The 16,828-nt window shown below is 38.3% G+C and overlaps 1 protein-coding gene across 4 annotated transcripts in view; it reads left to right on the top strand.

Annotated features, from left to right (window-relative positions):
• CEP162 (centrosomal protein 162) overlaps positions 1–16,828 on the top strand; it is a 92,636-nt gene that overhangs the window by 60,456 nt on the left and 15,352 nt on the right. For all 4 annotated transcript variants that reach the window (XM_022552072.3, XM_022552063.3, XM_022552045.3 and 1 more), the window contains 6 exons: positions 471–634; positions 1,718–1,822; positions 5,076–5,288; positions 6,420–7,069; positions 10,179–10,320; positions 12,446–12,544. In XM_022552072.3, coding sequence (XP_022407780.1) covers positions 471–634; positions 1,718–1,822; positions 5,076–5,288; positions 6,420–7,069; positions 10,179–10,320; positions 12,446–12,544 — 1,373 coding nt within the window. The remainder of the gene's footprint in view (positions 1–470; positions 635–1,717; positions 1,823–5,075; positions 5,289–6,419; positions 7,070–10,178; positions 10,321–12,445; positions 12,545–16,828) is intronic.

Below are 16,828 nucleotides of genomic sequence, written 5' to 3'. Positions count from 1 at the left end.
ACTTACTGTTTGTAAGAAATTTACTTTCTTCATCTGTAAAATAGAATAACAACAATAGTTCCCATCATATGTTTGTTGTATTAATTAAAGTCTTACATGGGAAGCGCTCTCTAATGTTTGCCATTGTTACTTTTTAATATAATTATAGGAATTCTTCATTTTTATTATCTCCTGAATCCAACATTTATTTTCATAGAAAAGACTTTACTTTTATAATGAAAGTCAGTGGGAAAACAAGTGATTCAACTTTGCTACAAGTTTGAGGATTTGGACTCTGAACACAGTCTTCATCCTCCTTTACTAATACACTAAACTAGACAAAGACTTACGTACATCAGTTGTTTTTGGCCTCTTTTTTTCTTAATGCTTTCATTAGAGAGACATTGGTTTTCATTTAAAATTTTTCAATGTAGTTTATTTCCATATTTTGAAAAGTTACAGTGGAGTTATTGTATTACTTTATTTTATAGGTGAAAAATTATATGAAATAAAAATTTTAGAAGAAACACATAAACAAGAAATAAGTCGCCTGCAAAAAAGATTACAGTGGTATGCCGAAAATCAGGAACTTCTGGATAAAGATGCAGTTCGGCTTAAAGAAGCAAATGAAGAAATTGAGAAGCTGAAACTTGAGGTAATGATCATTTCAGACTGTATTTCTATAGATGAACCCTATTATCTTCAACACTCCTTCATAGCTTTGTGTCATCAAATCAATATACTCGAAATTCTGTTCATTAAAATGGCCAGTTTGACTTCGGTTTGTGTTTATTTGTGTAGTCTATTTTAAATTAGCCTGAGAATACAATCAGCCATCTGTATCCACAAGTTCCCTATCCAGCAGATTCAACCAACTGTGGATTGAAAATATTTGGAAGAAAAACAGAGTTTCAAAAAGCAGAACTTGAATTTGCTGTTCACTGGCAGCTATTTTCATAGCATTTATTACATTGTTTTAGGTATTATAAGTAATCTAGAGATGATTTAAAGTATATGGGAGTTACAGGCAAATACTACACCATTTTATACAAGGGACTTGAGCATCCCTGGGGCTTCGGCATGCCCGGATCTTAGTATCTGCAGGGGTCTGGGAACCGGTGCCCCACGGTTACCAAGGGGCAACTGTAAATCCAAGCTCCTTAGCGCACAGCCTGTGAGGTCCCCATGTGGTCTGAACCCTGCCTGTCTTTCCAGCCCCATCCGTACTGCACTTCCCGGTCACTCTTCTCCCAACCACACGGGCCTCCCTCTGGTTCTTGAACAAGCCGAGCTCGTTCCACTTGTTGCTTTGGCCTAGAGTGTGCACTGACTTAGCTCCTTCCTGTGTCTCACTCCTTGTTCAAGTCTCACCTCCGATTTCTACTTCCCAGAAAGATCTTCCTGACCTCTTAATCTAATGTAGCTACCAGTCTCACCTCCTCTGACTCTTTCTTCTCATTCCTTGAGTTTATTTTCTTCATAGTACTTGTCACTCTCTGAAGTTATTTAATTTACTTAATGATTTTGTTTATTAGCTTTTCAACTGTCTCCTTCCATTAAGATCTAAGCACCATGAAAGCAGGAACCTGGCTTGTCTTGTTTGCTCTCCATATCTCCAGCTCAGTGCCCTATCTGGGATCTGATAAGTGAATTAATGAACTGCCATTACACTTCCCTCTTGGTGTTTCTCTGCTGTGTTTTAAATATGCTTCTTAACATGGTATTTCCTTATTGGTAGGTTGAGAAACTGAAAGCTGAATCTGGAAATCCATCCATCCAGCAGAAGATACGTTTAAAAGAAAAAGCAACTGATGCCAAAAAAATTCAGGATCTAGAGCGACAAGTACGTGTTCAGGGTAAATTTTCATTAAGATATTTTATATACAGAGCATTTTTGTTTTCTCTTTTGTTTCAGGAGTTCCTACAAGATGTAGTCAACTTGGAAATTTTTGGTTTTATTCATTCATTTTAATATAGAACTGCCTCTGCTTTAAACTTTGAATACAGTATTTAAAGTAACAATAAAAACACAGTAAACAACATCATTTTATGTACTCTGTGGCTTTCTGCATAAAGAATTTTTAAGAGTAGTGTGTCTCATTAGGTGGTAGACCTATTGATGAAAGGTTATTTGCATCCCAGCTCTATTTGACATCCAGGAAGAAGGAAACAGAACTTTGCCACTCTGGGTGTAGAGCTAGGATCCCTTCTCCTGATCACCTGTAGAGCTAGGATCCCTGAAACCAGGTGAGAGAGGAGGGCACAGAAGGAGACCCTCCAGTTGGGAACATGTTAGTAGCGCTAGGGAAGTCCAGCAGAACACCCTGGAAACCGAACATCCCCTCCCAGAGAGCTGGCCATAATTTTCAGCTCTGGCTCACTGGTTAGGCTTAGAAATACTCATTTCATGGTCATTGTGGCTGGAAGACTTTTTTCAAAACCCATATAGTAACACTAGGATAAAGGTTTTTTTCCATTGAAATAGTTGTTTTGTAGGCTGGAATATTAATTGTACCTTACGTTTTTAAAGCCTTCTGTAACGTAGTATTTGTATTCATAACTAAATATTAAAACAAAATTAGAATTTCTAGTCCTGTTCATAAGAGAACATGATCCTGTAGTCAAGTCATGACCCTTAGACTACAGATATTATTCCATCACAAACCTGAAACTGTGAGGTCATCACTGGGCTGCATATCATCCCAGTTTTATAAGAAGAAGGAAAACTAAGCAAAAAATTAACTTTGTTACTTTACAGGACCTGTTATTATTAAAAGGTATGATTTGGTAGTTTGGTTTAGTGGCCAGGAAAGGAACAGGACTGAAGTGGTTTGAAGAGCGAGAAATATTCTGAAATAACTATAGTCTAGGTCGCTTGGCTTTTTTTTTTTTTCCCAGTGCCTAAGACTAAGATTAGCCTATGTAGAAGAAGCTATCCAGAATTGTGAGAGAGGAAAGAACAAAGGAACCACTTCTCCACTAGATGATTTTATTTTAAGAGAATAATGTAGAAGTGAATGTATGAGAGTAAAGAGATTTTGAAATTTCTTTGAAACGGTGATCCATATGGATCAGAAATATAACGTTTTATCAAAGTAACCTCCCTCTTTTACTAACACTTTCATTAAAAATTTATTGGTTTACTGTCTTAGATTATATCTTTCTAAAATATTGTTAATATTTTGTATAGTTTGCTCACATACATTTCAGATCTTGTTCTGTTCCCTTGAACAGAACATTTCTATCCTAATGATTTTAAATCTTAATACATATTTTATAATCAAGGTATATCACAATATATTCAGAATCAGTTTGAGCCATATCCTGAAATAGATTAATTGTAGAATAAAACATCTTTTTTTCTAAATAGCACATAAGTAAAAGTGGGGCTAATTTATATGCATGTTATAGTGAAAATTTCCGATGTGTGTTCATTCATGCTTTTATTTAATGGAATATTCCATAGTTTAATTTCCAGTGAGATTTAAAAAACAACAACAAGAGCCACACTGGTATCAGAGACCAAAGAATAAATTAAAAAGCAAAATGAAAGAAGATAGAAATAAAATTAATTTTCTGCCAAAAATGTAGTATACTTTGCAAAATATCGAAGTCAGATTGAAAATATGGTTTAGCACTTTAAATTAATATGTTAATTGTAAATATGTTAAAACGAATTCATTTAAAAAAATCTAGTCTCTTTTTAATATACATGGTGTCTCTGTGTGTGTGTGTGTGTGTGTGTGTGTGTGTGTGTGTGTGTGTGAAATATATACCTTTATATGCTTACGTCTAGTCTAGATTTTTAATACCAGGGGAAGCAAAATGAAAAATTTTATAGATGAAATGATCCATTTTTGTATCTGGATATATTCCACTTTATGGTATATCTATGAATGTGCAAGCAGTCTTCAGGAATGGAAATATTTGCTGTTAACTTTGCAAACGATGTGACCCTTAAGTACCTACTAGGAACAATATTCAGTCTATAAACAGGATTTTGAGCAACCCATCTTGCCTTAGGAAAGGTAGTTTTTGGGACCAGATCATATATAATAAAAACCATTATCAGGCCCTCACCACATGCTGGGCACTCGGCTAAGCACTTCACCAAGATAAATGTCATCTGATCCTCACTTAAATATATGAACACCATGAAATCAGTATTGTTACCTCCCCACTTTACCGATGAGGCGAAAGAGATGTATAGATTGAGGAGTTGACATGCTGCTAACACAGTCTTAACTCCAGACACGCTCTAACCTCTGCACTAGACCACCTCTTAGGTGCTATTTTATTTATTTTATTGCATACTCGGGGGTTAGAAGACTGTTCAACGAAGTTTTATTCTCTTACTCTATGTTTTTCAAAGGTATCTTAACATAATACCTTAAACAAAAGCAGGTATACACACGTATGTGTATATAGTATCAAGCTCTAATTTCTGTGGACCCAGGTGCAGTTTTTCCTTACAGAAAGACTGTGTAGTATGTTATTGTTTTAATAGACGAAATGAAAAGTTGTTTTTATGAGGACTTCATTAAGTGTCATCTAATCCTCTTTGCTTCCTGATTGAAAGAAGTCATTTTAAAGTAGATTAAACTTTATTTGGAGGAGGACTGGGGTAGCGGGGAGATGGTTGCAGGCAGGGGCAGGGGCTTCGGAAGCTGTATGTTTATTACAAAAACTTTGCACATTCGTGTGCAGATAAGTAATTTTTCAATCAGTAGACAGTATAAACACTTACCTGAGGGGTGTCTGTAGAAAAAGGGGAGGGGGAAAGAGCTTTGTCCTCACAAAAATTGGTTGTTACTAGTATAATAGGAAGACCCAAGATCTATTTCAAATAAACATAAGAGGATTTCTGTAAATTAACCAGTATTAGATTAGACATTATACTATAATGTGTTTTAATCAGGATATAAAATTTGAAATTAATTTGTGCTGCTGTGCATTTGATTCAGTCTTGAGATGTGATATGAACATCTCTCTGAAACCTAGACATGACTGATAGAGCATAATCTAAATTTTGACATTAAGCTGCTTAATTTTAATATATTTGTGACCTTAACATGCATACAAAAATATTTTAATAGGTTAAGGAAATGGAAGGAATTCTAAAGAGACGATATCCCAATTCTTTGCCTGCTTTAATATTGGCTGCATCAGCAGCTGGTGATACAGTGGATAGAAATACAGTGGAGTTTATGGAAAAAAGGATAAAAAAACTAGAAGCTGATCTGGAGGGCAAAGATGAAGAAGCAAAGAAAAGCCTTCGGACCATGGAACAGCAGTTTCAGAAAATGAAGGTAAGTGCCGGGTAGCCATGGAGATGGGGCTCAGAGGTGTACCATGGGGGCTGGGGGCTTCTTAGAATGAGACCGAAGAGTAGTCTTTGGAGGGCAGAGACCAAATAGAGGAATGAATTCCAACCCCACCCCCCTTTTAATCTATCTAAACGTACCTAACTTTTTCCTTTTTCCAGTCCCTATCCCACCCCCCTCTCCTGCCCCTGCTCACTTCCAGCCACTTCCTCCTTTCATTTCTGATTCCCAGTGCACACCAAGCATTTCATTGCCTTCGCATGTGCTCTTCCTACTTCCAAAATACCCCTGCTTCCACTTATCCCCAAATTTACACACATCCCTCAAAGCTGAACTTGAATGTGCTCCCTCTGTGCCATCTTCCCTCCTTCCTTCCCTCAGGCCTCCAGACACACCCAGGTGCCCCTCTGCGCCGTGTTCATAGGCCCATTATCGCAGTTATCATAGGACATTGAAATTTGCCGTGTCACTCAACTCACTGGGCTGTGGACTGTTTGAAGGCAGGAACTGAGTTTATCTCTAGGATCTGGCACAGAGCCTGGCATGCAGTTGTAGCGCAATAAATACATTCAGTGATTGAATGAACAAAGCTCTTTCATGCCTCCCTCCACAGAGTAGACTATTAGGTTATTTTGTTAATAATAGTAATAAAGCTCCAATATGCAAATTCTAAGCTGACTTATTACTCCTATGAGATTTCTAAATTGATGTTAGAAGGTTGAAAATGTGCTGTTTCTTACAGATATCTGTAACCCCAACTGCTTTCCCTATTTATCCTCAGGGAGTATAGTGTGTCAGTTTGCATAGAGAAGAGTACACAATAATAGGTTTGCTTGTGAGGTTAAAGTAAGTTATGGTGTATAAAAACTTGTAATGTTATGAAGCAACATATAATTAGGAAATTATGTAACATATATTGAGAATATATAATGGTATGCCCTTCAAAGTTAGGACTTCAACACATTTGACTGACTCAAGGAACATGGGCTTGGAGGCATCAGAATATATGGTGAGTCCCTGAATGAAGGAAAAGGCAGGACCTGGGAGAGTGCAGGGCTTCAGTAACTAATGAAATGTTTAGCAGTGGTTTGTCGTTACATGGATTATTTTCTACAGATTCAGTATGAGCAGAGACTGGATGAGCAGGAACAGCTACTTGCCTGCAAGTTGAAGGAGGCGTCCCAGAACCAACATGACAGCTCCTCCAGAGTTAAAGCACTAGAGAAGGAACTGGATGACGTTAAGGAAGCCCATCAAATCACTGTAGGAAATCTTGAAGCTGAAATAGATGTTCTTAAACATCAGAATGCTGAATGGGAGCTCAAGAAAGATGATAAGGATGATCAAGATTTCCAGTCTATAGAATTCCAGGTGGAACAGGCTCATTCTAAAGCTAAACTGGTCAGACTCAACGAGGAGCTAGCCGCAAAGGGGAGAGAGATACAGCACCTTTCACAAACTGTGGAGAGGCTTCAGAAGGAGAGGAGAAAGATGCTCTCTAATCAGCACTCTAAGGCTAGGGAGGAAATGACTGCCAAAAGGGTGAAGAAACATGTTCTGCACCCGGGTAAAAGAAATGCTAACTCCTCTGGAACCCTGGAGGGCAAGCTTTACCAACCACATACTTTTACTGATTCCGATATTTCAGAGGTTGTACAAGAAAACTGCAGATTGAAAAATGAACTGGAGAGATTAACTGTGGAGAGGAATGAGCTGAAGATGAAATCTGAAGTAGCAGTGAACCAATTTGAAAACTCCATGAAAAGGTAAAAATGTGACTTCGTCAGTATATGGAGACATAAAAAGATAAAAATTTAAAAATCATAGATGTATTTCCCCTGGATAATTAGCTTGACCCTGAACTAAGTTCATTACCAGATTTTAAGAACCTGTATTACATTGGTAAGCACAGATCTGTTTCAGAGTTGGATCTTCTACCTATTGGAAGCTCAGATTCTAATGAACTTGAATCTTCATGTCAACCCAGTTCTTGGGCTGAGCAGTCTTACCTTTCTGCACGTATCCAAATGGTGTTGATAAGCTGACCCACTGGGCCTTCCTGCAAATGAATACCATCATTTATGGTTGCTGTAGGCAGATAGCTATCAGAAAACAGCTCTTAGTGAAACTAGTTGACATTCTAAGAGGAAAAGGTCCTCTTCCAAAATAACTCTTCAAATTAGTCTTGTGATTACATCTCTTCACGCCTTGAAGAACTTCTGTACTCATCCCTTTCCTACTCAGAATCTCCAAGTACCGTCTCCTGTCTCTTTCCTCTGAGCCTTCTTACATGCTCAGATCTTTTTCATCCGATCAAACCAAGTTCTGGTCCTCTGCCTTTCAGTAGCAGTTTTCCACAAGTAGCCTCTCCTTTTATTTCCCCCTGACTTCCTCTAAGCGTGGCTCTCATCCTCACACTCTTTTGAACCTGGTCTCTCAATAGCCTTTCTCAGCCAGTGGAGTTTTCTCCATCCTCATTTTCTGTGACGTTGTTGACTACACTGCCTTTTCTGAAAGGGTTTCCTCCTTAACGTCCATGACTTGGCACTCTGACTAAAGCTCCTTTTCTGCTCCTTTTGACAGACTCCTGACTCCTTTTCCTTCTCCCTCCTCAAAAATCTGACTTTCTACCAAAGTTCAGGTTTTGGCTTTCTCTCTGTTCTCTGCTTTTTCTCCCTTGCTAAACTCATCTGTTCTCTATGGCTTCTATGAACCACGACTCCTAGATTTACTTTTCAAGGCTTGTTCTCTTCCCTGAGCTCAGGTGTTAAATCTAAAAATGTGTTGGATTATTCCTCTTGGAATCAGTAGTATCACAGATTTTCTCTTTTTTTAACCATAAACTGGCTCCACCTCCCAACTTCCCCATCTCTGTCTATGACCATATTTTCAGTTGCCAGGCCCAGCTTTACCACCTTTATTCCTTGGGTTGACAGTCTATGGGGTGCTTCCTTATAAGTATTAATTTTGCTTTCTTCCTTTTTATAGTGTGGTCTACTTGGTTTACTAGACAGTTTTCCCACCCCACTCTCCCTGATTTCAGTTTCCGTCTCCCCCAGTCATCTAGCTTAAAAACCGTTAAAATTCTTTAAGTACTCCTGTATCTGAGTCACTCTGCTCTCCAGTGACTCCCAACTTCCTAAAGTATCAAGACTGAATTTCTCTACCTGGCATCTCAAGTCCCATCACCATTCTGATCCTGCGCCATCAGAGTAGTGTTACTTGCCAAATTTCTTTCCTGCCTTTTGCTCACTCATGTTTCATTTTCTAGGAAAAATATTACCTAGAACTTCTTAGAAATTTCTTGCTCCCATCTTCAACTCCTGTATAACTTATGTACCAAGAAGCACTAATTATACACCACCTAATAGCTCCTTGAGAACTGATGTATGATTATACTTCTTTTGCAACCTGTAGGCAATAATAGGTTTGATTATGAAGTTTAAAATAAGGTTTGGGGCGTACAGAACATGTGTAGTTTAATGTTTGTGAAGCAACATATTAATTGTGAAGTTATATAACATATATTGAGAATATGTAACGTCATGCCCTTCAGAGATTAGGATTTCAGTACATTTGACTGACTTACGGAACCCAGAGTTAGAAGCATCAGAATACGTAATGAGTGCCTGAGTGAAGGAAGAGGTAGGACCTGGGAGAGTGCAGGGCTTCTACCAGAGAATAAGGATAGGAAGCACCTAACAAATGCTTATTGACTGATTAGCAGCCACATCTAATTGAGTCATCATGGCAGTCATACTGCTTCCAAATTGAAACCTTGTTTCTTTAGTCCTGAATATGATAGTAGTAATGAAGCTGTTTGGAAAGAATCATATTCTTTCCTAGAAATAATTTAAAATTCAGGTTCTCCTATAAATTTTCCTATACATAATTTATAATTTTTTAGTATTGTTAATCTGCTTTTCAGACAGCTCTGGGCCTGAGAAGTGAAAAGTGTTTCCTAGGCCCAGATTTAGGCTGCTTTTTACTATAGTTCAGTTATGTCATGGGTGCTTTAGATTTTTATGCTTTTCCGAGGGTCCTAATCACACTGTTTCCATGAAGAAATGTAGTCAAGTAAGCAACTGATATGTTTGTAGTTTGGGGATTGCCATGTTAACAAGTGTCAACAGTGATTTACTAGATATCTGCTTTCAGTAAAATTGTCATTTTTTAATAATTTTTCCAATAAGGGGAAATGTTTATAAGAAATGTATCAGCTTTTTGGTATAACTTTACCATTTACTGAACTGCCACTGAATGCATAAATTTTGTCATAGAGACAAACGAGTAGTCTCAGGTTCAAGTAGTCTCAGGTTCAGACTACCCTATGTCCTAAGAATTACCGTAAAGATCATTTTATTCTTGCAACCAGCAGCCAGCCCTGGAGTCATATGCATGGACCAAAAACTGGTGAGTGTTGCCTAGAAACAAAGCACTGGAGAGTCTAAATAATTGGGGCAAGAAATCTGAGTTTATCTTAAAAGATAAAATGACAAGCTCTTTGCCTTAAATCCAAACAGAACATTTAGAACCTTTGTTTCTCTCAGAAAGTGCCCCAGGCTGGGGGGTGTCCAGCTCTGCTGGGCTCAAACTCCAGCTCTGCAACTTACTGATCTGGGACCCTAGATACATCACTCTTTCCTACACTCAAGTTTGCCTTTATAAAATTGAGTAAATAAGAGCAAGCTCATGGAGTGGTTGTAAGAACTCATAGGCAGTAATGTATAAAGCACCAAGCACAGTACAGTAGATATTGGTGCCTTCTCTCCCTTTGCTTCTTTAATTTCCAGGCTTCTTACACTATTTTTGTGCTGACTCTGAATTAGAGGTTGAAGAGCCACTTTTATGTGTGGTCTTTCATTTGCTCTAAAGGTTCAAGGAAGAAACTGCAGCACACATCACATCCCTCAAAGCATCTCATGAGAGGGAAGTAGAGAAACTCCTTTGCCAAAACGCAGTCGAAAATTCTTCTTCTAAAGTAGCCGAACTAAATCGTAAAATAGCAACTCAAGAGGTAGGTGACTTTAATAAACTTTGAGTGTAATGCAGTTTTTTTTTTTCAAGACTGTTGACAAAGTATCTGGAAATATTTTAACTTCACTTCTTGAGGTTGGTGATAGGAATGGGAAATTACTGTCACTTTCTTTTTTTTTTTTTTTTTTTTTTTTTGCGGTACATGGGCCTCCCACTGTTGTAGCCTCTCCCGTTGCGGAGCACAGGCTCCAGACAAGCAGGCCCAGCGGCCACGGCCCACGGGCCCAGCCGCTCCGCGGCACGTGGGATCCTCCCGGACCGGGGCACGAACCCGCGTCCCCCGCATCGGCAGGCGGACTCCCAACCACCGCGCCACCAGGGAGCCCCTCTTTTTTTTTAATAGAAGACAACACTCTTACCATATATGTGTTTAACTATTCTACTTTACAGTTATACCTTTAAATAAGTGTTTTTGCAATTTTGTCCCTATATTTCTCAAATATATCTTCCTGTAAGTAGGCTGTAATAGATGGTTGAGGGATACATCCAATGTGAAGGGGACCTTGTACTTAAACCTGAATGCTGAACCACCTCCTTCCACCCCAAGTCCCAGCTGCCAAGTCACTTTTCTTTCCCCATTACCTGTTGTTCATTAAATAATGTTTTGTGGTCATTCAGGCGCGGGGGATAAAATAATGAACAGAGACATGTACACAACTATAGCCATTATGAAGCATAGTCTTCTGAGAATTTTTACAGGGCACGGTGACAGCTCATCTGCATTTCCTCGTGTGTCTTCCTTCTTGGATAGTATGTTTGTCAACTTGGAATAGTTATAAATATCTACTGTGTGGCCCATCTTCTGTGGTTTTTGCAAGTTGAAAAACCAGCATTAAAATAGAATTTGCAACTTACTTTCAAATGGTGTATCCAAGAAAAAAAGAAAAGAAAGCAAATATGGCAAAATGTTAGCAGTCGGTAATTCAGATTGAAGAATAGATGAATGTTCATTGTGCTCTTCATCTTTCTGTAGGTTTTAATACCAAACTGAGGGGGAAAAACTGCAAGAAATAATTATCTCATGATCACCTCTCCCACCCATAATTATTTAATAAGATTTTAATTAAAAACAAGTCCGTCAGTTGGGGAAGTTTGAGTGTGGACAAGACAGGAGATATTCTGAAATTACTGCAAATTTTCTTAGGTGTAAAAATGTTATTGTGGATTTGTAAGAAAATGCGTGTTGAAATATTTGGTGTATCTAAGGGTGAGATGTAATGAGGTCAGTAATTTAATTTCAGATAGCTCAGAAATAAAGAACTTTGACTGTTTTAATACTTGACTGAAAAAGATTTAAAGTGCTTTTTTGAGGTAACCATTATACAGCGTTGCAGAGAGCTTCTCTAGCTTTCTTACCCTCAAAGGAATGGGGTGTCAGTGGGTGGCAAACATAATATCAAGTGATTATATGATAAGGAGAGGTCTGGGAGGGATGGGGAAAGTAGTGTCATTAGGCCATAGTGCCATAAGTATCAATGTGTAATTTTCCCAGAGTTCTAAGTGTAATATTTTAAATTGAGAGTTAAATGAAGTCAGCATAGTCCGATTGTAGAAACAGTAAAAGTAAATCATTAGAGAAAAGAAACATGAATTTTTCCTGTTTTTGCAGCTTCTTGATGGAAGTATTTACTTAGGTACTTCAGTTTCTTTGTCTAAAAATGAGACTTTTCACAGATGTTAGGTTTTATTATTTTAGTCACTAGCTCTTTAATAAAAACTATCTTAATTACAAAGTATAAAGATAATATTGGCCACTTTCTTCAAAATGTTTAAACTTTATAGAAGTTGATTTTAAGTGGTATTTTTCAGATCTTCAAAAGAAAAGTATTAGAGATAAAGAAGCCAGGTAGTTACATAGTTATTAATTTATGTGTGTGGTGTTATATATTAAACTTTGAAAGAAACAAAATGATGAGTTTATTCAATGAGTTTAATTTATTCAATGAACTTAATTTCTGTGGCAATGATGTTAGATTTTGGCAATTATAAAATATTAGGATCCTTTCTATTTTTTAATACGAACAAGTCATTAGTTCACTTTCATTTTTCAAATAATGTTCAAGGAAAAGCTTTATTAACTCAGTACTTCTAACATAATTTCCTAGGTACTTATAAAACATTTCCAAAATCAAGTTAACGAGCTGCAGGGTAAACAAGAGTCTCTTGTAGTTTCTCACGTTCGAGAAGAAATCCTACAGAAGGAGGTAAGAAATAACCAAAATATTCTGCTAATATAAGCTTTTCTTAACCATTTCAATCATATTCATATTTCTGTATAATTCTTTAAATTTAAATGTACAAATAGAGATAACCCAGAAATATCTATCACATCAAGAAAATATTAATAAAAGCCAGCTTTCCCCAGATGAAGCTCAAATGTTAGCTGATTAAGTTATTTATATGTTTGTATTTGTCATTGAGATTTTCTGGGCAGTAGGGAAATGGGGTGAGTTTGGTTTGGCTGTTTTGAGTTTTTAGGAGGTAAAATTGGATGGTTAAGGCCATTTCTGCATTAAGTACTAAGACTATTTAATTTGGTTAAGAAATAGGTAAAGAAATTATGACAGTGATGCTGGATCACTAAGAAGAAAACCATTATTGGAAATAGATCTTTCTAGAAACTCACTTTTTTTTTTTTTTTTTTTTTTTTGCGGTACGCGGGCCTCTCACTGTTGTGGCCTCTCCCGCTGCGGAGCACAGGCTCCGGACGCGGAGGCTGAGCGGCCATGGCTCACAGGCCCAGCCGCTCCACGGCATGTGGGATCTTCCTGGACCGGGGCATGAACCTGTGTCCCATGCATCGGCAGGCGGACTGTCAATCACTGCGCCACCAGGGAAGCCCCAAAACTCACCATTTTTATTACTCTGAGATTCTTTTGATTCTAGGAAGTATGAAAAACCAGATAAGCTGTGTATTCTGTTTGAAGCATATACATCATTTTTTGTTATTCAAGGACTTATTAAATCACATGATAAAAGCAAAACATACAACTAATTGCATTATGGAAAGATTAATGTAAAAATACTCCACAATTACGCAACTATCTGTTTTAAAAATCTTGTTCTAGGAGTTGAAAGGCTATATAGTTCAGCACCGTGCATTCTTTTCAGTGTTTAAGAGGTACATAAACTTTGTTGTAATAAGCAGTAAACGTACAGAACCTCACAGACCTCAAGTAAAATTTTTAGGAAAACAGTAAAAGGAAGTATGTGTTCATGTTTGCAAGATATAGAGCAAGGTCAATTTTGGTCAAGTTACAGTGTTCTTAGTTTGAGAATAGCTAAATATTTTGAAAATAGAAAAGCTATAACACATGATTTTCAAGCCTATTTACTGGAAAACTAAGTAAAGCACTCCGTCTCTTGAATAAAGCTAATGACAATCTGCCTTTTGATACGACCCATATTTATCATAGCTGTTTTACCAGGGCTAATTTATTCCCTCTCTGGTGCCCTGTGTGTTATGAGGCATTCCGTCTCAGGCCAGTGGGAATATAAACCATTCCCAGCCTGTATGAGCTCCAAGAATCGTTCAGGCTACTGTTTCCACGGGCTTTGAAACCGCCTCTGGACAACAGACTAGGCAGTTATAGAGCTCATCTTGTTTGTTTCCTTTCTCTCATGAATTACAGCCCTGCAGTGCTATTAGCCAGTTTTGGAAAATAGTTGTTTCGTATGTTGTCTGGTTTTTTCTGGTTAAGAAATCCCTGTTGCTTACTCCACCATGGCCTCAGGTGAAAGCATAATAAACAGTGGTGAATTCCGTTTTATGACTGCTTTTTTTTCTTTTAATTTATTTATTTTTATTTTTGGCTGCATTGGGTCTTCCTTGCTGCGCACAGTCTTTCTCTAGTTGTGGCAAGCAGGGGCTACTCTTCGTTGTGCTCAGGCGTCTCATTGTGGTGGCTTCTCTTGTTGCGGAGCACAGGGTCTAGGCGCACGGGCTTCGGTAGTTATGGCACGCGGGCTCTAGAGCACAGGCTCAGTAGTTGTGGCGCACGGGGGTAGTTGCTCCGCGACATGTGGGATCTTCCCGGACCAGGGATTGAACCCTTGTCCCCTGCACTGGCAGGCGGATTCTTAACCACTGCACCACCAGGGAAGTCCCTGACTGCTTGTTTTTAAAGTAATTTTATAGAGCTACAAGAACACTGAGTGATTTCAAATTTTTCAGCATAGCTCAAGTTAGTTACTAGAGATTTTTAGTTCTCTTTGATGGTGTCATACTTAACTTGATTTTTTTTGATCCTTGATTCCTGCATTGGTTATCTGTGCATTCGAGTAATTGGTGTCCTCTTCCAGACTTTGCAGGTTTGCTACGGCAGAGACAGTTCTTTACCAGTCAGCTCAGTTTGGGTTTCTGGATGTGTCTGCTGGTCACATCCTTGGGCTTGCTTTCATGGTCTATTTTTGGGCAAGGCCACTGCCTGAGTTCTGAAGTTGGAGGAAGCGGGATGCCACTAGCTGAGTACAGTTGGACAGGATTCCTGGTTTGGTTCCCTACCCAAGTGAAGCTGTTGCCTAGCCTGTATCCAGAGTGCCAACTGTGGCTTATGATCACTGTATGACTCTGTTTACTTGAACCTACATTTTACAAGAAGAGTCAAAATAGTAATAATAGTTACTGTTTATTAAGTGTTTACTAGGCACTAAGGTGTTCTGTGTGGTTCTCACAATAACCCAAAAGAGTAGGTACTACTATTCCCATTTTATAGATGAAGAAACTGTTGCTAAGAAAAATGAAATAGCTTACCTGAGGTCACCAAGCAGAATACAGAAATGCAAGCATTAGGACTCAGGGCCTCTGGCTCCAGGTCCAAGGCTCTCAGTTACTTTTTTTATTTTTTAATTAATTTATTTATTTTTGGCTGCGTTGGGTCTTTGTTGCCGTGTGCAGGCTTTCTCTAGTTCCAGTGGGGGGGGGGCTACTCTTCATTGCAGTGTGCAGGCTTCTCATTGCAGTGGCCTCTCTTGTTGAGGAGCACGGGTTCTAGGCATGCAGGCTCAGTAGTTGTGGCTCGTGAGCTTAGTTGCTCCGTGGCATGTGGGATCTTCCCAGACCAGGGCTCAAACCCGTGTCCCCTACATTAGCAGGTGGATTCTTAACCACTGCACCACCAGGGAAGTCCCATCAGCTACTTTTTTACGAATCCCCTATCAATGGACATTCAGGTTGTTACCAGTTTTTTTCTATAGCATTCAAGTAGGAGGAAGCATTTTTGGTCATACATCTTTGCTTGTGTATCCAGTTGCCTCCAATGGATAAATTCACTAAAATATAATAATTTTTTAAAAGTAAAGATTCAACCTTAATTTATACTCTTAAAGGTGATTTTAGGTAGGTACAAATGAAGGGACGTTTTCTCTATTCTTTGTCTAGAACCAAATTTCTGAATTTAGGTAGTTTACAAATGAATGTTTAACCTCTGAAAGGTGACTCTGTTGATTTATTCATGGATAATTGTTAAACACCTACTCTCTGCTGTGCATGGCTCTAGGTGCTAGGAATACTGAGGAGAACAAAGTTAGACAAAAATCCCTGCTCTCATGGAGCTTACGTTTTATTTGGGGAATCAGACAATAAACAAATGTAACTTTTGATAAATCAGATCAACTGAGACAACATCTGTTAAGTACTTAGCCTAGCACCTAGCACATGATACTGCCATAACTCACTACTGCCTGTCCTTTAAGAGTCAGTTCAGCCACAGCTGCCTCAGGTTGAGAATCCTGCAGCCCACCTCTCCTTCAGGTTTAGGACTCCCTCACTTACCACCTCACTGCTTCTTGGGCATCTCTCCATGGCAGCACATCATGTTAGAATTCTCATTCTCTCAAGTGCGCCTTCCACTAGACCAGAACTTCCCAGCTGGTGGACCTGGAATGGGTTACCTGTGGTCACAAGATGATGATGGCTGGAAAGGTCGTCTAATGACAAACTCAGTCATTTTTCAATTATTAAAGAGTTTATAGAAGATGAAGTGATATTTGACCATTACAAGTATGACAATGCCTCTGACAACTTGCTTATTTAGTTCAGTATCTTTTTGTTTTGTTTTGTTTCGGGGGGGGGGGTTGGTTTTGTTTGGTTTTTTGTTTTGTTTTACAATTTTTAGCAATCATAGTTTTGACATACAAGATTTTGTTGTCCAGCACCCATCACCACAGCATGGTATGTATGGCATCTCCCCAGCCTTTCTGCAAATCATCCTAATTAAGGTCTGCTTATTTCTTTGGTCACTGATGATATCAAGGATGTCCCACACTTAAAATATTTAGATTTGCCTCTGATTTAATTTGCTTGTATTTTCACATTTTTTAAACTAACTTCAGAAGAGTATATGGGTTCTTTTTTTTTTGTTTTTTGTATTAGTGTTATTAAGTACTTGGGTGTTCCCATGTAAAGCATAATTGAATTGTTAATTTAATCCTTTTCATTTGCTTGTTAATTATTTTGCCTTTTGATATTAACAGTTGGCAAAGTTATC

Source organism: Delphinapterus leucas, chromosome 12 (assembly GCF_059928025.1).
Source record: "Delphinapterus leucas isolate spDelLeu-1000000601 "Yukka" chromosome 12, BTC_Dleu_Yukka2, whole genome shotgun sequence".
In the NCBI taxonomy this organism is placed as follows: Eukaryota; Metazoa; Chordata; class Mammalia; order Artiodactyla; family Monodontidae; genus Delphinapterus; species Delphinapterus leucas.
This window is presented reverse-complemented; position numbering and strand designations above follow the sequence as displayed.